Here is a 23,321-nt window from a genome sequence, read left to right on the forward strand (position 1 = left end):
AATTCTTCTTTTTATTCAACACATCCTTCTATTTTCATTTTTATTGAAAAGTTAAAAGAATTTCAAGTAGACACTTATGTCAAAATAAGTAGTTTACATATACCAGCAAAAATCAAAGATACTACTGTTAAGGCTAAATTGGCATTTTTGGAGAAAATGATGGATAAACTACGATCCCAACAAATACGTGGGTTAGATTTTATAAAAGCTGTATCTTATCATTCCTATAATAGCAAATAAATCATTGTATACAAGTATATTAACGGTAAAATGTACAAAAATTAGGTACTAGTTGTATTATATTTAGATATTATTACAGTTATAAAGAAATAAAATGCACATTACTTTTATTAAAATAAATAAATTAATTAATTATGGTATTTTATTTATGTCGCAGCTATATTTATTTGGTGTCGAATATACCTGTAAGATAAAAACGGGAATTGGGGCTGGTGTCGAAAATTGCCATTAAATTTTAGTCGCTACCTGCTTAGTGTCGAAATTTCCTACGTCCGTGGAAATAGATCAGAGTAATATGTAGTATGAAATAGATCAGGAAGATATTCTGGATTTTAAAGAAATTAAGACTGACACTGAAGGAAATGTTGTCAAATGGTTGAACAAACATAGTTTGGCTACAGTATAGAAAAGTCACTGAAAATATTTATCTCCAATATGATTTTAAATCAGACAACTTTATGAAATTTAACATAATATAGAGGATTATTTAACATATAGAGGAGGCAACAAAATTTTCAATTAATAAACTTTTGCCACGAAAAAAAAAAATGTGAAAAGCCTTTAACGATTTATGATAAAAAGTTAAAAGGTTTAGTAGAACTCTGTGAGCAAAATATAATTCTAAATAAGAACAATATCACTTCTCTTACTACAATATTCAACAAAGGGGTGATGATCATAATAAAAATGTTTCAGAAGATGAAGACATTTAAACATGGTATAAGTATTTAGACATTTTATAAGTTTAATGTATATGCTATTAGAAAAATATAGATTTTTTATTTAAATACACTTAACTGTAACATTTTTAATAATACAGACTTAGTGCTGCACTGGGTATCCTGAAAAAATTTAAAAATATCACTGCCAGGCAAATATCAGGGAATTTTTTAGGGAAATTATATTTTGTACCAACAGTGCTCACCCTGTAGTAATACTATTATTATCAGGTGAGACGTTAACGATTACAAAAAATATGTATCAGTAAAATCAAAAAACGTTATTAAGCCATTGTTATAAACAAAATCCATTTTGTTCTCTATAGCATAACAATAACCTGTAATAACTATTACAATATGTCAATGGAACTATAATAATGTTACGTAAAAATATGAGTCATATTAAAAACCTGTAAACATGTGTTTATTCACTAATATGTTTTAGATTGTACGAGACCCTTCGATCAGCTGGCAGAAATCTACCTGAAGCTTCCAGAAACCGGTCGAAACGATGACCCGGATTTACCTTCTAGTATAATCAGGGGTTCACCTGAATTCTCGACTGGCTGTATTTTTATATATAATAACGGAGCTTTCATGGAAAAAACAGTTAATTCTGAAGATTCGCGCCGCGTGTAAAACGTTACGTTCGTCAAATAAATTGTACAGTAGTTTAATAAACTGATATAAATTACCGTGTGTTTTAATAAATTAAAATAAGAACAATATAATAAATTAGTAAAGAATTAATAAAGACATTATAAATTAAATAAAGACATAACAATTAATAAATTCATAATAATATATAAATTTAGATTTCTATTGTAATGCATTTTTCCCCGTAATTACAAATTTGTTGTCAATATTACGTTTTGTTTTTGTAGTTAACGTTGTTTGACACTAAACCTTCGACTTGTAAGGCTATTCTCCGGTGTGCACCATTAAATGACTGCTTGAGTAAACTGTTTAAAACATATTTCACACTTTTAAGGCTTTCCTCCAGTGTGAATTTTCAAATGTTTATTTAAAGTAGTTGCTTGGGTAAACTTCTTAAAACAAATTTCACACTTGTAAGGCCTTTCTCCAGTGTGCAATATCATATGGTGTTTCAAACCATTTATATGAGTATACTGTTTAAAACAAATTTCACACTTGTAAGGCTTTTCTCCAGTGTGCACTCTCAAATGAATTTTCAAATCGTATGATCGATTAAATTGCTTAAAACAAATGTCACACTTGTGCGTTTCTTCAGTGTGCAACCTCACATGATTTTTCAAATGACTTGCTTGAGTATACTGCTTAAAACAAATTTCACATTTGTAAGGCCTTTCTCCAGTGTGCACTCTCACATGATTTTTCAAATGAAATGCTCGAGCAAACCGTTTAAAACAAATTTCACACTTGTAAGACCTTTCTCCAGTGTGCACTCTCAAATGACTTTTCAAATCGTATGATCGAGTGAACTGCTTAAAACAAATGTCACACTTGTAAGGCTTTTCTCCAGTGTGTATTCTCAAATGAACTTTCAAACTATTTGCTTCATTGAACTGCTTAAAACAAATTTCACATTTGTAAGGCCTTTCTCCAGTGTGCACTCTCACATGATTTTTCAAATGAAATGCTCGAGCAAACCGTTTAAAACAAATTTCACATTTGTAAGGCCTTTCTCCAGTGTGCACTCTCAAATGACTTTTCAAATTGTATGATAGAGTAAACTGCTTAAAACAAATGTCACACTTGTAAGGCGTTTCTCTAGTGTGCGTTGTTACATGTCGTTTTAAATCACTTGTCTGGTTAAATTGTTTAAAACAAATTTTACATTTAAAAATAGAATTTTTTAATGTTGTTCCTTCAGTGTTTGCACTTATTTGTTGTCCTGTATGGCATTTAAGTCCAGTTATGATTTCCATTCCGTTCGCAGAAAAATCTGAAATAAAAAGAAAAACTGTAAAAAATTTTTACGCAGAAACTACAGGGTAATACAAAGAGTATAGGTTATTCCACGAATATACGACTGTTTTGGATTACTTCGACAACGAATATTTTACTGTGCAAGTAGAAGTATGAAGGTAAATTGGTCTAATTCCAATAAAAAGGATCTACTAGTATGACATCTAAACTAAAATTATTTCAATTAATAGATGTTCAGATAGACGCAACATTTATTGTGAAATTTAATCCGAAAATAACAAAAAATTTTACACAAACGCTATTATAAATAAATATAATGACAGACATTTGAGTAAGCTTTCCGTGAAATGTAAACACCAAACAGGCGTGCCGGGTTTCTTTGATATTACACTATTTTATTACTTTATTAGGTACTACAACTGTAATAAAAAGAAATATACCATTTTTAATATAAATGAAAAGAAATTGGCAGATCGATAGTTCAGAAACCAGAAAAAGAATATATTTCACTTTGTTAGTTTTAAATATTTGTTTGCTTTGAGTGGATGTACTCTTAAAAGTTCCAAAAGTAACGGGTCTAACATACCGGCTATTGATAGTTAAAGTAACAAGTCGTTACAGATATTAAAAAGTAACGAAAATTTATATACAGTTTCATATATCGCCGACTGGTTATGGCTGTGAATCTGATCGTTGATGATAGTTTTAGGAGATTAGGAGAATAAGTAAGTTTTTTTTGTTTTTTTTTTTTTAATACTAATTGAATATTTGACTAAATAAATTACTCTATTTGATCACTTAAGTATTGTTACACTTCGTTTAAATAACTTAGTTCAAAAACCAACTTGTTTACAATACTAAACTCAATGATAGTAATTATTATATACTTCAAAATCTGAATTACTGTGTATTTTAAAAATGGGGAGAATTTACTATTGTACAATTCAGCACATTTAAATCGATACCTTAAAGCGAATTTAAAACAGTCGTATATTCGTGGAATGGAGTATAGTAAAATTTAGAAAGACTGAATATAATTATTAGACTTCGGCAAATATGCAAATAAAAATGTAGAAAATATGCGCATAAATATGCACGTGTTTACCCGAAAATATGCAAATATTTTACAAAATATGCATACAAATAAATAAAAAAATCGTAAAATAGTAACAATTTTATTTAAAAAAAAAGTGTACATAACTAAATATTTCCTACTATTCATTAAGATTTACATTTATTTTAAGTAACTACATCATTTTTAAGTATGAATAAACTTATTTAGAATTATGGTAACAATAAATGACCAAGTGGTGTTCAAAATTTTCTAACAAAAACTTGTGGCTTCTGTCTGAGTACATATATTTATATATGGAAAAACTTCGTTCAACATCAACTGATGTAACGGGAGCATTTTTCAAACTAACCAAAACATTTGGTTCTAAATTAATTGTTTCCGAAATATTTCCAGCTAGGACACTACTTCAGAAAGAATATGGTAACCTTTATTTTTTTCCATAGTAGCTTCAAATTTTTTAAAAATATCTTTTCTAATATTACCTCTAACGTTCCAACAACATGACGCAAATTCTTTTATTAATGCTGTACTTTCGAACAATGACTGAATGAATTTCACAGTTTTGGTGATTCTAACCGAGTAATTGTTTTTTGAACAAAACTAAAATTTGATTTTATAAATGAAAGTTCTTGTTGAAGCAAGTTACTCTGAAAAGTTTGTTTAGAATCCAAAAGAGATTGGGAACTTTCATCTGTTAACGTATCAATTATGTTCTTTATTTTAACAAAATGATCTGCATAAAAATTAGCTGCTTCTAACCATGTTCCCCATCGCGTTAAAATAGGTTGTGGTGGAAGAGGAATGTTAGGTAGCATTTCTTTATAAAGTTGAATTCTTATAGGAGATTTAAGAAATACTTTTTTGACACTGGATGTCATGGTATTTACAAGAGGAAACTTTTTTCGTATATCCTCTGCAACTCTGTTTAATCCATGCGCTACACAAGTAACATGTATTAAATCTGGGAAAAATATTTTTAAATTTTGTCCTGCTTTCACCATATAAGGAGCAGCATCCGATAAAATAAGCAGTAATTTATTAGAAGGAATAGTTGTCGGAAGAAAAAAAGTTGCCTATGTTTCTTGTATAAAACGCGAAATTGTTAAAGCATTTGTTTTCTCAAGTTGCTGGCATGAAATAAGATGATATTTTGGTAAGGTATCTTCTTTAAGAACACCAATCAATAAATGAGCAATATACTTTCCTGAGGAATCAGTGGTTTCGTCTACAGATATGTAAAAATAATTATCTGCAATTTCTTCCTTAATATTAATTAACACCGACGAGTATAGCCCGTTCACATTATTTCTTCTTAGAGACCGATCACTTGGAACATTAAGTTTGCAATATTTTTTTAAAAACGAACTAAAATTTACATTTGCTAATTTTGAAAGCGGTATGTTTGCAGACACTAATGCGCGACACAAGTCTTCATTAAAAGTTTCTTGCTCATCTAATTTTTTTGAAGTAGATTGGAAACATTTAGCCATTGAAGTTTGATGTTTTCCTCCTATTTTTCCTTTTTTTGCAATGTGTGAAGCAGTTCTCACATGTTGGTCTATCTGAAATTTCTTCTCACATGCTATCTATAAATAAAAATAAAAACCTTTATTTTATTTAACCCAACCTTTAAAATATAAAAATATACAAGGTGTTTTTGGTTAATCAAATTACTGGTTTGGAAAAAAAACACTCGCTAAGTGTTTTAAATGCAGTATTAATCCACAAATTAGTTTTTGTCACTAACCATTAGTACATCATATAACTTATTTTAAAATTCAACAAAAGTTTTTTTTTTGTTAATTCAATTACAATAAAAATAATTGTGTTTTAGAATAGCTGACTTCATAAAAAAAAGTAAAGGTGAAAAATTTTTCTAAATACACACCATTGTATTGTACCATGGACAATTTTTTCTCACTAAAGGAAGCTATTTTTCATTTAAAAACAACCTACGAGTACTAAATTTCAAGTAAATACGTTTATTGGTTTTAAAGTTATTGTTGTTATTAACTAAAAGAATTTAATTTTTTTTAATTTTAACACCCTGTATCTCGAAAAGTAAATAAGTTTGACCCCTCATTAACTATATCGTTTTGTTCAATTTTTCGGGAAGTATCTACAGTCAAACGTTGTAAGTGTCATTTGGTAACACCCTGTATGTATGAAATATTAGATATTTAATAGAAAATATTAGATACTTACAATTTTGCCACAGACTAAACAGTAGATTTTTCCCATATCCATAGACAGCTCTTTATAAGGTTTAATCCAAGTTGAAGCACTGGTTGTTTTAGGCATTATAAAATCACAATCTTCCTTTTTGTTACGCACAACGAGTGTTTACGCTTTGAATATCAAAACAAAAATGATTTACAAATCTGAGCATCAAATTAGAAATGTTTAGGTACCTAATTCAATAAACTGGAAGATTTTGGAAAATCCCTAAATTAGGAACAAAACTATTAGCCGTTTACCTGCTGTTAAGATACAATAAATTGTAGATAGATTTGGGGATTAGATCATAAAATGCAAATGAGCGAACCCTTAGCGATTATCCAATAACTGAATGCCTCAGTGACCGAGACTTTCTAAGAATGTTGAGGGCTACTTAAATTGATCTTCTTTGAAATTGTAAATGTTTTGTACCTGTAGAGATTACGTACTTAGATCATTTCTTGATTAAAATGACTACAAAATTTTATACAAGAATTGAAATAAATTGGTATGTTTAAAAATTTTCAAATACAGTATAAAAATCTGAACTTTTATGCACTTTATGCAAACTTTTATACAAATATGCCAAAATATGAAATATTTGCATAAAATATGCACAATATGCAAAATATGCAATATGCATATTTGCCGAAGTCTAATAATTATAAATAAAACTAAAACATACTAAAGCGCCAGGAACTGATATTCCAGAGAAAGATAATATGATTTTGTTACAAAATAATCCAATGACTAGCATGCCCGAAAAAAAAAAAACATTTTATTGCGCGGGTCTCATCTGCACGTAGTGTACAGTACGGCTCAGACGAACTGTAACATTTTGCATTAAATAGGATTTGGACTGATTGAGGTACTTATAATTTAATAAAACTAGTTACTCCAGTCGGCAGAGACGAAAATGCCACTGTACCTCTAAAAATCATACGAACAAGCTGAATTTTGCCGAGAAGTCAATTTTGAGACCCCAAAAAAGTTTACTACTTTTATCTCGGCTTCCCCCTAAAACGCCCCCTGTAAAATCTGTATGTCTTAGAAAAAATTATTTCAAATAAAAAATGTAGCTGAGATAATTTTGAACAAAAATATTAGACTTTTTGTATAGAATGCACCGTTCTCTCAGAAATAACGCTTAAATCAGCCGGTGATTTTAAATGCCAGTTAAAAGCGCAAAATCAATCTTAAATAAAATTTATATCAACTCGACTGTAAAAAATCGATATCTTTTGATCAGAGTGGTGTTCAAAAAAATTAAAATAAAGCATCATGTGAAGCACTACAATTAATGATAAATATGTTAATGGTCCTAGAAATACCCGAACTATTAAAGAAAACACAAAAATTTTGGAAAAAAAATGTATTTATTTTTCAGCATAACCTTTCAGATCTATACACTTTTCCGACGATGCTTAATCAGTTCCCTAACTTTTTCATAATAAGAACTGTCGTGCTCTTCAAAATAGCCGTTAACTCCCGACATCACATCTTCACGGTTGAATAATAACGGATGTATTCATTGTAATAACGGATATGTGACCTGGTGCATTGTCTGGATAAACAAAACTTTCCTCTCAGCCAAATGTCACCTTTTTTAATTGATTTATTCGCTCAATCATTGAAATAAGATGGCATAATATTCGGCGCTGATAATTTTTCCTTTCTCAAAATAGTCTATAAAAAGGCCCTTATTCTACGCGCATCCCAAAAAACAGATGCCATGATTTTGCTCGCAGTTAAAACGGTCTTCATTTTCTTTTTTTAGGCCCAATTTACATCAAATGAATTCAACATCGGATCAACAGTATACGAACGACATCTGCCATGACGTTCTTTGACAATTTTCATTAACTCTGCTTTGGTCATATCGTCTGTAAATGAAATGTAGTCTGCTTGATGAATTTTCGATCAGTCATCGTTAGAATGCGTTTAACAAGGCGGATATAATAAAATATAGTATCCAAGACTATGGTGTTGGATAGTTATTATCAACGCCCTGAATACGATATCCAGTTTTCTTCGATATAAAAATAATGCTCCATTTGTAACGATGTTCTGATCCTTTAACAGTTCGAACCGTGGGAGTGTCAATATTTGCGCATCCACTTCTACAACGTGACGGCGAAGTGGGATTCGCAACCGCTATTTAAGGCGTGTGAATAGCGGAATTAGACAGTCTTGTAGCTAGCGCTCTAGGCTTCCTGACTCGCCGGTGTAGTGAACCTGCGAGCCAACCCGGACAGAGAGATTTCCGTATTGAGGATCATACTGTCTTTAACCAAGCGGAACCCATCGCTATTGTGTATTGAACATTACCGTGGATCTGCACAGAGCCAACGCGGACAGAGAGATTTCCGTATTGAGGATCGTACTCTGTCCTTAGCCAAGCGGAACCCATCAGTATTGTGTATTAAACATTACCGTGGGTCTGCTATTTCATTTCTTTATTAGTAATAATTAGTTTCTTTTCTTTTATAGACGTTCGCCGGGGAACTCATTCATCGCGGGACCCAGACGGGGACGTAGAATTCATTTTATTTTTATTTATTGTATAAGTATACAACGTAGAATTCCTTTTTTATTTTTATTTATTGTATATATACTAAATTAATAGATTTATTTTTATTTCAAACCTGTGTTTTACTGAGTCTGTCGCCCCGAAAGAGCTACCCATCACACATTTTACATAAAACCATTGCGCTGCCAATAAGAGCACCACTATTTTGCCCACAGATTAAACAATCTTCATTTTCTTTTGAGTCCATTATTTTGCTGTTCTTTTGTCTGGAATGTGAAGTGATGACCCACATTTCATCCATTATTATGAAACGGCGAAAAGTTTCGCTTGGTTGCTATGAAACTTCGATACACTGTTTTTGTTCGAGCATGAGTAAATGTTGCACTCATCTTTCTTATGTTAATTTCAGTTAATAGGCGATGCACTACACTCGCGCACGTTCGGTCAACGATCAACCAGTACCATTTCGGAGATTCTCGGAGTCATCACCTTCTCTGGTCGACCATTGTGATGTATGCGTTTGGAAAGTGTTTCACTTACATGGAATCGTATGGCGCTTTAAATTACAACTTTGTTATCTACAACTTATTTTGAAAGTTCTTCTTCAGCATGCAGTTGAGCGTGTTTCTTTAAAGTATTGGTGTGACGAAATTGCTTTGAACAAATATCGCATTTATAAGGTTTTTCATTAGTGTGCAATCTTATATGTGTCTTTAAATGCCAATCTTGTGAAAACTTTTTCAAACAAAATTTGCATTTGAAAGGTTTTTCTCCACTATGCAATCGAACATGCTGTTTTAAACGAGCTTTGCGAGAAAACCGCTTTAAACAAATCTCACATGTATGAGGTTTATCTCCGGTATGTAATTTAGTGTGTGTCTTCAAAGTACTAGAATGACCAAACTGCTTTGAACAAATATTACATTTATAAGGTTTTTCTTTAGTGTGCACTCGTATATGACTCTTTAAATGACTATGTTGTGAAAACTCTTTGGAACAAAATTTGCATTTGAAAGGTTTTAATCCAGTATGCCACCGGATGTGTTCTTTTAATTGGGCATTTTGTGAAAATTGCTTTAAACATATCTCACATTCGTAAGGTTTTTCTCCAGTGTGAAGTCGCATATGTGTTTGTAAATTGAATGATCTCGAAAACAGCTTAAAGCAAATCTCACATTTGAAAGGTTTTTCTTCAATATGCAATCTCATATGTTGTTTCAAATATTTGTTTCTCTTAAATTTCTTACGACAAATATTACATTCATTGCATTTTTGACGTGACAACGTCTTAAATTAGGTTGTGGCTCGGAGTCATTTAAGAAAAAGTGTAACGCCCGCTCACGTCTGTTACAGTGAGTCACCGAACGAGAGAGAGGCCCGCCGGACCGGCGAATGCCTTGCGTCTCTCTCCCACTCAAACATGATCGGTCCGCTGCGCGCGGCACTAGAGAATTAGGCGCGTTGAATCGCTAAAGTTGGATTGTAAACATTCTTTATAGTTTAAACTTCAATGAAAATTATTAACTGTGTCTAAAGACATATATGATATGAGGTATTTTACCCAAGAGTATTAAGTATAATGAATATACATAAAAACATAATTTTGTTTTCTTAGGATTTAACATTTTGTCAGCACATTATCTCAAATTCACACTTAAATCAATATGTTTTTACTATTAGGTCTGTTGAATGTTTGTTCTTTACACAAAATTTAGTCTATACTTCATATTTATTAAAGGCGGTAAAATATACATTACAATTCAGTTGTTTATAAACCACTTTCAAAGCATAAAGAACCCTTTAAGCTTTGTTTATATTATTTTGTGTATATTAATTGAGTTAATTGGAGTAGCCCACTTTGATACAAAAATACAGTCAATTTATGGATATTTCAAGGTGACAATCTAAAAAAAGCTGATTTCCTCCCATGCATTTTATTAGAAATACTTGAAATTTAAAAAAAATTTAAAAATCGTAAGATATAAGACCTTAATCGTGAGATTTGTCTTCAATTCGTGAGATCTCACGATAAATCGTGAGGAGTGGCATCACTGAGTGCTTAGATTCGTCATTTACAACAACTACAACAATAAAGATAAATAATTGTACACTAATATTTCATTATCGTAAACTATGATTGATTGATTAATTGTTAGATTGACACAAAAGTTGAGAAACTGAGTTTATAGGTTATGTCATACTATTGACAAATGTTGATAGTGTTAAGTAAATTATTAGTTTAAATCACTCTGCAATCAATCGTAATTCAGTCGATTGAGAAGAAACAGCGCGTAATGCTAGTCAAACATTTAAAATAACAAATTATAACTTCTAACCTGTCAAAACAGGGCGACCAAACAAACGAACTAAACCGACCAATCACCACGCGCGGAGTTAGAATTTAACTGTGTTTAGCAAGAATTTCAAATTCCAATTTTAGTAAATGTTTTAATTTTCAACTTTACCATTTACATTTACAAATTTTAATTAATTTCAAATTTATTTAGCAAAAATTTGAACCTTCGATCTGAATAAGTGTTTTGATTTTCAAATTGATTCTTTAAAATTAAAATTAAAATATATATAATCAGAAGTGAACGTCACATAACATTATCTGTACTTATTATTATTGACGTGAAAACGTCTTAAATTAGGTTGTGGCTCGGAGTCACTCATGAAAAAGTGTAACGCCCGCTCACGTCTGTTACGATGAGTCACCGAACGAGAGAGAGGCCCGCCAGACCGGCGAATGCCTTGCGTCTCTCTCCCACTCAAACATGATCGGTCCGCTGGTGCGATGCTATTTCTCCTATCATCGTCCTATCCTCAACAAAATCACTCAAATAGAAATTAGTTAAGTTTAAGTTTACATGTACAATGTTTAGTAAACAAAATATATTTCTATAGTTAAAATTTGTGCAATTCTTATTTTCATTCAATTCCTTGTTCCTATTGTGCAATTTAATAATATTCATATCAATAAATATTCTACCGAGAAAAAGACATTGTCACGTAAAATCTTCGCCCGTAAAACCGACTTTACAGGCAACCGATTTTTTTCTTTTTGAATTTTAACAAAAGAATCATGTTCTTCATCACGTAAATTGTCTGCTACTGTTTCCGTATTTTCCATTTTAATTACCGTTTGAGAAGTTCCTAAAACAAAAACATCTCTTCAAAACTACTGCACCAAATTAGATAATTCTTTTTTTGTTGTGTTTGTTATTACCCAGAGAAGGTTTGTGTAAAAGATAATTTTGAACAAATTGTACGGAAACACCTTAAAAACAGTTTTTCTGTCATTTTAAATTACAATATGAGTAATAGATGGCGCCATACTGTTACTAACAAAGGAAACTATGATTAACGACTTAATAGAGAGTTATTGAAGACTTTTATTTAAAGATCCCTTATTTTGAAGTAATTTCTCAAATTACGTGTAGAAAGAAAACAAATGTCAAACTTCACTTATATTTATATAGAAATTTGATCAAATTTGTTGTGTTTTGTTTTATTTAATGAATATTGTTTTTAGTAGTATTGTCATACCCCGGAAACTTATATGTATAACCTTGGAAATTTCTCCCATCATTTTGACCCGTCAGTTAATAAAGAGAAATGATAGTCAATCATGAAGACTTTAACCAATCATTTATTTTACTACCATCTCAGGGTGTCACAAATAAAATAATCAAACGAAGCTTAATTCTGCAATGTCAATTCTGTCAAAAGTAATGACAGATCTTCTGTTGGTTTACAGCTTTCAATTTTATTTTATTATCTTTAACTTTCGTTTGTATTTATCCTTAGTAATTTTAATTTAAGTTGGTTACTTAAAAAAATTATTTAAAAATCCTTTATAAAAGGTATACAATTAAAACACACTATCGGGCTACATCACAGAGGAGAATTTTACTGTCATTATTGCATATGGTTGCCTTTTTAAAGACAAATCACATGCTATGATTTTTTTCTGATAGGTATTCTTAAGTTGTTGATTTCATGTAATCGAATGAAATATCTTCCAATAAAGTCGTCCCAGGAACGCAACTAAAAAATATTGGCAATCTCATTTTAAAGTCCTCTACTTTTAAATGTATAATATATGTCTGAATTTTCAACATGACCCCAACAGAACGTGGATGACAGAAAACGTAAAAGAAATGATACAAGAAAAAAACAAAATATATAAGAAATGGCTAACAAATAAAACATCTAGCAATAGAGTAACATATCAAAGGAAAACGGAGAAGTACGCAATCAAATGAAGCAAAAAACAATTTCTGGAAACAAAAATGTGTCCAAGTTAAAAATTTAATTGGTGGTTCTCAGACTACGGAAGCATGGAGAACTATCACTAATCTAAAAAAAAAAGATCCATAACACCTTAAGCAACTTAATTCCTATAGAAAAGTGGAAGAATCACTATAAAAATTTACTCTAAGAGTCCAGATTGGAATATATAGGAGAGGAATACAGTATGGAGAGACAAACAAATAGTAACATTAATACTACTAACGAGGTCCGTACTGCGTTAATTAAAATGAAAAACGGGCGATCTCCGAGACCTGGCAATATAGCTGTAGAGTTACTTAAAACAGGAGGTCCACTCTTAATAGAACGAATAACTTTTCTAATGAATTAATGCTGCCATCAAATTAACAGGTTGGATGCCGCTATTTTGTAACTTACTTTTACATGGTCCCAAATTAAAAAAACGGTATGCCGTTGCTAATAATTATGAATAATGATATTTTATATGTAATTGCTATTTCAAATATTTAAGAAAAGGTAAAAAAAAAAACTGACGCTCATAAGCGGCAGTGGCACTGAGTTTCGGCATTCATATCCGTGTACCGTTGACGCTTATAAGCGTTGCCTATACTCTACAGTAAAAACATTATTTATTTCAAAACATGTAACAAAAACAAACTTTAATATTAATAAAACTTTGACTGCTATATTCTATTTATGATTTATGATGCTGCAATTTAGACAATATCCTGGATTTCCAGGACAAGTTTCGCACACGTATGTTGTATCCGTCCGTTTTTTTTTTCTTTGGAACAGCTTTGACATCTTTTTCTGTCGAGTTGTTTTTTACCTGGAGTCGCTTCCGTTTTTATTAGCCTATGTTCGATATTTGATGCTTTTTTTTTATTTAAATTCTCATAAGGAGGTAACAGTTCATTTATGATTGCCATTCTAAAATCAAATGATGACATTTTCTGCCCAGATTATATATTATATAAGTGAGAAGCATTATTGAGCATCATGTCCATAATATGGAAAAAAAGTTTCTTTGGCCATCTTATTGTTTTTCTTTCGCGAAGGTAGTATGAAAGCATTTGATCAAGGTGATCTACCCCTGACATATGTTTATTGTATTCGGCGACAGGCAATGGCTTAGTAACTTTTTGTTTTCTTTTGAAATATATAAAACATCTCTCTTATCCTTCCACTTTCCTATCATTACTCCTTTAGCATATTGCGCAATTGTTTCTCCCTTTTTCAGCTTAGTTGAAATAACAGCTTTGAGTGTCATTTTTCTATTAGACCGAAGTGTACCGGTACAGTGAGTCTGATTCTTAATTAGAGTTCTGGCTAAAGAAAAACTGTTGTAATAGTTGTCCATATAAATATGATGGCCAATATTTAATAATCCATCCATTAAATGTAGGACAACTTTTTCAGAATGTCCCTTACCGCCAGTATCGTCTAACATACCAGTATATACAGCAAATTTTTGAGCAATACCTCTAGGGTTTGTTAATAAATACAACTTAATCCCATATTTGTGTTTTTTGTTTTTAATGTATTGCTTGAACATAATCCTGCCGCGAAAAAGAACCATGGATTCATCTAGAGATAACTCACATCCTGGATAAAATATTTCTGCCATTTTTTCGTTAAAGAAATTTATTATCGGTCTTATTTTGTACAATCTATCTTCAGGTCTAGATTCACCTGGTGGGGGATTTCTGGAGAAATGAAATGCTCGCAGTATCAGCAAAAACCTGTTTCTACTCATACTAGAAGAAATTCTAGCGTTATTAAATAAAGGGTCCCGTTTCCAATAATCGCGCATCCTTGGTTGTCGTACAACACGCATATGTAAAAATATTCCAAAAAATATTAATAATTCTTCCTTTGTGACATTTTTCCATGAACAAATTCTAGATTTTTCTTCTGTCTGCACCGATAAAAAAATATTTTTCGCGTTAATATTTGTTTCATCAACTATAAATTCTAAAATCATCATCAGCTTGGTGCTACAGCCCTTAGAGGGCCTCGACCTTCTCAAGTTTTCTACGCCATTCTATTCTGTCCCTCGCTTGCATTTTCCAGTTGCCGACTCCGATCTTCTCGGCATCTTGTGTTACCCCGTCCATCCACCTCAACTTTGGTCTATCCCGTCTTCTCATTCCCACGGGTTGCGCTGTTAGAATCTTTTTTATCATGTTTGACTCAGGGCCCGGGCTACATGTCCTGCCCACTGCAGGCGGTTTCGCTTAATTATATTGGTAATATCTTTACCACCAAATGTATGCTTGTAGATATTCTGCAGTTCAAAGTTATATCTACGCCTCCATATTCCGTTCTCACAGACCGCTCCGAAATCTTGCACCTTTCTTTCAAAAATGGATAGAGAGGATTCATCTGTTTTCGTTAGCGTCCATGCCTCTGATCCATATGTGAGAACGGGGACTATCAGTGTTCTATACAGCCTTATAAGAGTTTTTTTGAGACAGACGTTTGTTTCTATAAATTCTAAAATATCATCAGTAAATATACTACGAAAAAAACAGATTGGAGTGTTCTCTGGTAGAACTGCATTGAATGATTGATTTTTTAGAAACGGAAAATCTTTCATCTCACCTGGTATATCTTCCCAACAGATGTCGGAACATTCATCTACAGTTTCTTCAGCCGTAGGTTGTTGTAAATCCACATTTTCTTCAGCCGCAGGTTGTTGCGAATCAGATATTACTTTTCCGATTTCATTCTCACTCTCCGAGTCCGTTCCTGTCCATCCGCAATCAAATTCCTCCTCTAATTCAAAATCACCAAACTCATCACTATTTTCCAACATTTCTAACAATTCTACTTCAGTGTACTTATGATAACGACTCCTTTTAGGCCTGGAAGGACCAGCCTCAACGTATTCATTTTGCATGATAATAAAACAATAAAAATATTTGAAAAACTTGAAACACGTGTATTTATGAGTAATAAATATCCTTCCTTGAGTGCCTACTAAGAAATATGCAACACAACTGCGGTTCCGACTAAGAAATGTAAATAAATATATAAATACGTACCGAACGCTTATAAGCGACGGAGGTACCCGAGCAAAATACACAGTGACTCTTAAAAGCGTCAAAGGCATCCAACCTGTTAAAGTACCATCTGAATGGAAAACCGCTCACCAAGTGTCCATCGTTAAAAAGGGTAATCGGAAAGATCCTAATTGCTACAGAGGATTAAGTGCCCTACCTACTTGTTTACTCCCCTACGGGAGATTGTTTGGAAAGATAATAAATGAAAAAATACAAGATGATGTAGGACATCTAATTAGCGAAGACCAAAGTGGATTCACAGCCGTGTCAAAAGTCAAAAATAGCTATGATGATTGCCGACCTCCGCCGCGGAGATGGCACTTAAAGAAGAAGAAAGTGGATTTACGCCTGGTAGATCTTGACTAATAACTTGATTATACTTCAACAATTATTAGAAAAAAGAATAGCGGTTGGTACCGAAGTACATCTAGCCTTCATCGACCTAGAAAAGGCGTATGATACAGTTCCAAGACTTAAATTGTGGCAAGCTTTACAACAACTCTGCATTAGTCCTTACTTTTTTATTAATAATTACAGAAGTATACAGGGATAACACTACTTACCTAAAAATCGGAAATAGACTATCAGAGCCAATAAAAGTAACTAAAGGACTAAGACAAGGATGCAGTATGTCACCCTTCTGTTTTATTTATATATTGAGGCAGCCCTCCAAAATTGGAAAAACCACTGCCAGTGAATGGGAATCCCCATTGGAAATGACGTACTGTTCTCCCTGAACTTTGCAGATGACCAAGTCGTCCTAGCTCAAGATTCTTATGATCTAGAATTTATCATAAAGCGTCTATATATAAAGAATATGTAAAATGGAGCATGAAGAAAACATAATATTTAACATAATATTTAGTTTAAATTTAAATATTTAGGTGCACTCATTGATAAGAACGGCTTGGGAGAAACCTAAATTAAACACCGAATTAATCAGGGACGTAAAATTGTAAGATTCCTGAACTCCTTATGGTGGGATCGCAACTTTTCTAAATGGAACAAAAAAAGAATAGGGCAAATCATGGTTGAATCCGTTCTTTGTTATGGCTCTGAAGTATGGACAATTAATGCAGACCTGAAGAGAAGATTGTTGGCAGTTGAAATGGATTATTTGAGAAGAAGTGCTAGAACATTAAGGTTGGAAAGGAAGACCGACGAATCTGTAAGAAATAACATGAATGCTACAGAAACGGTCATTGACAGAATAGAAAGAAGAGGTTTAAAATGGTTTGGACACCTATTGAGAATGCCTCACGAACGTTGGCCCGAAAAACTTCACAGATGGAAGCCCCCTGGAAGAAGAAAAAGATGTAGACCTCGACGCTCATGGAATAAAGGAATTAGAAGAGCGATGGAATCGAGAAGTTTGGAGAAGGAGCATGCCTTGGACCGGAAGGATTGGCGGAGAAGAAAGGGAATACGGTGGTAGCCGTCTCCAAAATGTATTGTATTTACAAGTTGGATCCTGTAATATATATATATATATATATATATATATATATATATATATATATTTTTCAAAATATAAATGGGTTACATAAAATTAAATTTTTATAAGAATTTTTCAGCAAGTCACAAAAACAAAATTTGTTTTATTTATTCATTTTTTGTATTTTGAGAACAATTTCTGAAGTAGAAATCGAAATGTCAAATAAAATAATTTTAAAGTAACATTGTGGTTTATTTCGCAATAAAAATAGTAAATTCAATTAAACTGCTACAAGAAAATAACATCCGAACAAAATTTTTATTGTTTTAAATTTTCATATTCTGTTTTTATTTTTATTTCTAATTCTAGGAGATGTTGTTTTTTTAACTCATTCCTATAATTAATTAATTTGGCTCGTTTTTCTATAACTGCAGCTTCCAATTTTTTTTTATAAAACATGAGTTTTAAAGATTCGCTCCCTAAATTTTTCATTTTTCTTTTTAGGTAGGCTCTTTTCTTATTTGAAGTATTGGACAGCACAGCAGATGTAGATGGTGCTGCAGTGGAGCAATGATTTGCAGACACATCCCTATTTTCCATTTCTGTGTAGTTGTTTAGCTCCACTTCAACATCTTGTGTAACTACGAAAATAGAAAAATATCAATTGTTTTAAATTTAATTACTTAAGCCATTAACAGCCAAAGATGCGTCTATGGTAATATATAATAAAAAAGCTATTCTCCAACACTAAGACTCCCTTAAAGCCGTAGTCTATAGAGTCCTTTGTCAGGATTGTGAATTGTCCTACATTGGACGACAAACTGGTCGTTCCTTGAAAGGGTGCCTTATCCACATACATTTTATCAACAAACCATCAGGCTGATTTTTAGAGTACAGAGATTTTAACCACTGAAAATAATTATTTCAAAAGAACTTTGCTTGAGATGTGTCACATTCTTAAACAGCCTTCAACTATAATATTGTTCACCTAAAAAGACCGCTTTGCAATTAAATGCTGGTAACTTTATTACTAGTGGATCAGATAAGCGATATATTTTACACTACCTTTATGAATAACATTTTACTGATATGTTGTTTCAATCAGCACTGCTCAACAAGTTAACGTTTATTGGTTTTAATATTTTATTGCAATAGTAAGAGTACAGAATATTTATTTAAAAAATGAATTTATTACATGTTAATTTTTTTTTAATTTCTTGTGAAGTATCGTATAATGTAGGTTTACCCAATAATCAAAATTATGCCTTTACAAGAACATATTATTTGAAAAATAAGGAGTACCATGTGTCATAATAATTCTAATCTCGTTTATACACACTTTAAAAAATTGTTTAGTAATGTATTTCTTAAATCCACACAATTATTGAAAAATGATTCCTGCTGTTTAAAAATATCTTTCTGTTAACGACACTGTCAGCGACCAAGTAGATCAAATTCAAACGTCATCATATTTCTCTTCTGTTTATCGTTAAAAATTAATTGATGGTCGTGGGTTGTATTGGTGTTATTTAATAATTTAGCAAAATACATAATCAGAAAAAATCTTATTTAAAACATGCGAACGGTTTTTGCAATCACAATCAATGCAGTGCTTATGCTTGTTTAGCATTGGCTGTTAAATAATTTGTGTTCGATTGTTTAGTCTGTTGTACAACCCTCGTCCTTTTTAAGATATAGTAGTTGTATATAAGTACCTATTTTTATAGTAGTGTAGTGAAGCGGTACTTTAAAGCAAAATGAGTAATTTGGATGAAAATAAAATACAGTCGAAACGTAGAGTGTTATCTCCAAAAGAACGGCGTTTAGTTCTAAAAGTCGAAAGTTACTTCAATTTGGAAAAAAATAATATGGGTCCATTGACATCTGTTATGGCAGTTCAGAAATGCACATGCGATGCTTGCGATATCTCAGAGAGGACATTCTGAGGAATTACATAATAACATGAGTGGGGATGAAATAAATAAAGTAAGCAAGAGAAATTGCTGACATCCAAAAACTTTAGATTTGCACCAGTCAATTAAACTTGCAATTAAAAATATTATATATAATATGTATAAAACCAAAGAACATGTAACAATTAGCGCTGTGTTCAAAAAAAATAAAAGACAAGGAACTGTGTGATATTAGTTTAACAAGTTTGTGGAGAGTGCTGAAACATTTAGGTTTTCGATATAAAAAGACAAATAATATAAAAGTATTGTGTGAATTCTCTAACGTTGTTTCACAACGGTGGCATTATTTAAGAAAATACATGAACAATAAAACGTCTGATAGTCTGAATCAAGTTGTATTTTTAGATGAAAATTGGATTTTCGCTAAAGGAAATATGTCAAAATCATCCTGGCAAGATGGCACCACGAAATATTATTCTTCTAGTCGTTCCGGTAATGGTAAACGTTACATTATACTTCATGCTGGAAATGATGAGGGTTTTATTCCTGATGCTAGTTTCAATTTTTTCGTCCACAAATAGTACAAGTGATTACCATGGAAATATGGATGCAAATATGTTTGAAGAATGTAGAATTAACACTCAAGAGTAGAAGAGAGATTTCCTTCAAGCAGCTGGACAAAAGAAGAAATAAAGTTGTGGTTGACAGAGAAGATAATTTATCACAGTGGCATATTTTTAAAAGTCGATTTACTTCAAAGGTGTGGAGAGCACAAAATTCAAAAGAAATTTGTTACTGACCAAATGGCTTTTAAATATGGCCATGAAGTTCTTCGACTTCCGCCCTACCATTGTCACTATAATGCAAATGAGTTAGTTTGGGGTATAGCCAAAAATTTTTATGATAAACATGCATCCGAAACAACAGATGACGCTAGCGTTCTTAGTTTATGGCAAATAAAGGCAGAATAATGGCAAAATTGTATTAGACATACGGAAGACATAATAGTTCAGTCTTTTCAAACCGAGTGAGTTATAGATGAGGTCCAGCCTCTAATTATTCAGATAGACAATTCAGATAGTGACGACTCTGACAATGAAATATCAGACAGTAAATAGGAAGTATTTAAAAAGAAGTAACAAAAAAGTGTTTCAGGAATTCAATTCGGACTTTGTGGTGTGTTTTAGTTAAACAATAAAGTACCTTCGGTCTAATTACTGGACTGCATACTCTCAATAGCTTTGGTATTAATTACTGGACTACACATGTTTAAACATTTTGCTATGCTAAAAACTCGGAAGTGATTTAGTGCCAATTTGTTTCAAGGTTATATTTAATACAGTGTCTGCAGAAAGTAAAGTCTTGGATGTATTTTACTCAAATTTGGACATACCAGCATCTTGGCAAGTATTTTCCAATTTAACTGCATATAAAACCATTCATATAATTCTCACTCTACGCAAAATAGAGACTTATAGATACCTTGATGAACAATATTCCGTCCCACTTCTTTTAACACGCCCTGTAGATACATATATTCATTTTATTTGCCTTTGATACAGTAAAATCCAATATTATTACTGAACATAAAATACAGGAAATTAAATATTTTTACTTTTCAAGTGATCAGAATTAAATATTAACGCCCCACTGATCATATTTTAATTACATATCGGCCATCATAGGATAAAAGGAGTATATCAAAAATGCCTATATATAGCATTTTTCATATAAAAATGCTTGCACGTCACAATTTATATAAAGTGACGTCACTTATATTTAAAATTTCCAGAACGTCAACCTTAGAGTTCAAATTTTCCTAACACAGCTAATAATATGAAACCCATACGGAACTGCTCGATCTTTCATAGGCCTCAATATGGTGTAATAATCAAAAAAATAAAATTATCATTATATTGGAAATTTTAGAATTATATTGATTAAATAACCAAAAACATTTGTTATTATTAATAATATAAATTTTATGAAATAAATCTTTAAGTCTAATATTCCACAAAATAATAATTTTAGTTAAATAGATTAGACAATTGTACGCAACTGATACAGGAATATTTCAAATTTTATTGACAGTTCAGCGTGTGACAAAAGTGTATAAAGTGTTGCCGGTTTTTTAGAGTAAGAGTTTTGTTTATGTTTTGATTTTTTGCACAATTTGATGATAATATAATATATATTAATAAATTGTATTTATAAATACATATTAAATTTAGATTAATAGCTTCAAAAACTAATTATTGTTGTGTGCTATGCCAAAACAAATAAATAGTCTGTAGAAAAATGATAAGCTTTCATATAAGGTAGATTATTTTGAACAAGAAATAATGACGGAGCATTTTTACTATTAAAGACCTAAAAGAGGTAAGTTTAAAATTTAGAATATATAATTTTGTATTAAAATGTTTTCTAATGGATTTTAGAGTGTTGCAGCAGTCTTAAAACTAAGTGTATTTACTACTTACTGTTAATATAATAGTTTGACAAATAGTTGACATTTCTAAAATTCCTCACTTACTAACTATTCTGATGTTTTGGCAATGCTGTGGGGTTCTGACGTCGTAAATCTTGAATGACGTGCAAGCATTTTTATATGAAAGATGCTATATGTGTATATCACAAGGCAATAGATACTGGAATTAAATAAATTGTATTTTGGTAAAATATTGTTAAAGAATAAATAAGACAGTTGTAAGACATCCAGTATTATATGCCAGTGAAACATAGACAATAAATAAGTCAGAACAACTTATGCTCAAAGTGTGGGAGAGAAAAGTCATCAGTAAATTATTTGGAGGAAAGCTAGAGAATGGAATGTGGATAAAAAGACCAAATATAGAACTAGAGACGATGTATGGAGAACCGAATATCGTGGGAATCATAAAATCACAGACTGATATGGTTGGGACATATCCAAAGAATAAAAATCATTGTACAATCATCAGTAAGTGAAGCAGAATCTATTAAAAAAGAATGGAAAATAATAGTAAATCAAGCCAAAGGCCTTCTAAGCCTGGAGAGCTAAATTATATATTGTTAAAGAATTATATTTAATGACATTAACAGCCCTATGGGTTTAAAATATTTGAATGAAAGAGAGGCCTACCATTCCTACCAAGTATTGAATATTGAAATAAAACAACTGGCATTTGTAATGTTCACTGTTTTTATCTGTAAAAGCAGGATTTGCAGTTGTTAATTGAAGAATTATTGTTCTAAATTTTTTACTATTAGAGAAAAACGGCAAAAAGTTAGACACCATTAGTTAGGTACATTATAGAACAAAGCAGTGCCTTGAGTAAATAATATTGCTTAAAGATATTTACTTTGAATTCAGTCACATTTAATGAAAACTATAAAAATAAAACTTAATATACAAAGCATTAATGAGAAACCAAAGGAACTTGGAAAATGATACTTGTATAAAACAATAAAAACTATCTAAAGAAAAATGATTAATTATTAATAAATAATAAATACTGTTTATTTTACTATTCTACCTTTAATTTTTAGACTCACCTGACTCCTGTTTGGGTTCATTCTTCACATCTTCAACTTCAATTTCTGTAGAGAGCTGACTGTATATAAATCTACTCGATTCCGAATAACATTCCTCGTGATCTTCTTTAATTTCAACTTTGAAATCTTTTATATCTTCTGTGGCTTCCATAATTTAACAATATGCGAACAAATTTTTAATTATAACAATTAAATTAGACAAATTAATTATTATTTTTATTTTTTACTTCTGCTACTGCGCGTCATGTCATATGTCATGAGTGACATTTGAACGTCACAGTACATCAGTACAACCCACAACACAGACCATACTTTGACTCACAACGTACAACCATAGTCAACCAACTAAATTCGGTTTGCTAATCAAAAGCAAGGAGACATGTTCATCCCTTAAGTCGACTTTAAGG

At 31.5% G+C, this 23,321-nt stretch overlaps 2 protein-coding genes across 7 annotated transcripts in view; one reads left to right on the forward strand and one right to left on the reverse strand.

The window, feature by feature from the left end:
- Positions 1 to 18,105, forward strand: part of LOC140444142 (uncharacterized) — a 30,992-nt gene extending 12,887 nt beyond the window's left edge. Inside the window, exon 2 of one of the 2 annotated variants that reach the window (XR_011951312.1) lies at positions 17,972 to 18,105. Coding sequence is in view for 1 of the 2 variants with exons in the window: in XM_072535832.1 (XP_072391933.1) it covers positions 1,405 to 1,598 (194 nt within the window). In the remaining variant the exon portion in view is untranslated. Of the gene's footprint in view, positions 1 to 1,404; positions 1,599 to 17,971 lie in introns of those variants that run through there. The other variant, XM_072535832.1, reaches the window with a different exon arrangement.
- LOC140444157 (uncharacterized) lies at positions 1,941 to 23,159 on the reverse strand. Of its 5 annotated transcripts, none has more exons than XM_072535877.1 (3): positions 22,915 to 23,054; positions 11,835 to 11,848; positions 1,941 to 2,886 (listed from the first exon to the last, which is right to left on the reverse strand). In XM_072535877.1, the coding sequence occupies exon 3, from the start codon at positions 2,867 to 2,869 to the stop codon at positions 1,946 to 1,948; it is 924 nt and encodes a 307-aa protein (XP_072391978.1). In that variant the 5' UTR covers positions 2,870 to 2,886; positions 11,835 to 11,848; positions 22,915 to 23,054; the 3' UTR covers positions 1,941 to 1,945. The 5 variants fall into 5 exon arrangements, with proteins under 5 accessions (XP_072391978.1, XP_072391968.1, XP_072391959.1 ...); XM_072535867.1 differs by lacking the exon at positions 11,835 to 11,848 and adding an exon at positions 21,914 to 22,028; XM_072535858.1 differs by lacking the exon at positions 11,835 to 11,848 and adding an exon at positions 21,861 to 22,028.
- Positions 23,160 to 23,321: the final 162 nt, after the last annotated feature.

The sequence above is a fragment of the Diabrotica undecimpunctata genome, chromosome 1 (genome assembly GCF_040954645.1).
Source record: "Diabrotica undecimpunctata isolate CICGRU chromosome 1, icDiaUnde3, whole genome shotgun sequence".
Classification (NCBI taxonomy): Eukaryota; Metazoa; Arthropoda; class Insecta; order Coleoptera; family Chrysomelidae; genus Diabrotica; species Diabrotica undecimpunctata.

Bases quoted from the DNA above. Each gene is read 5' to 3' on its own strand.
- LOC140444157 (XM_072535850.1), bottom strand. From the start codon at position 23,065: ATGGAAGCCACAGAAGATATAAAAGATTTCAAAGTTGAAATTAAAGAA. The intron at 2,887-22,914 runs GTGAGTCTAAAA...TTTTTATTTCAG, and splicing joins TGAACCCAAACAGGAGTCAG to ATTTTTCTGCGAACGGAATG.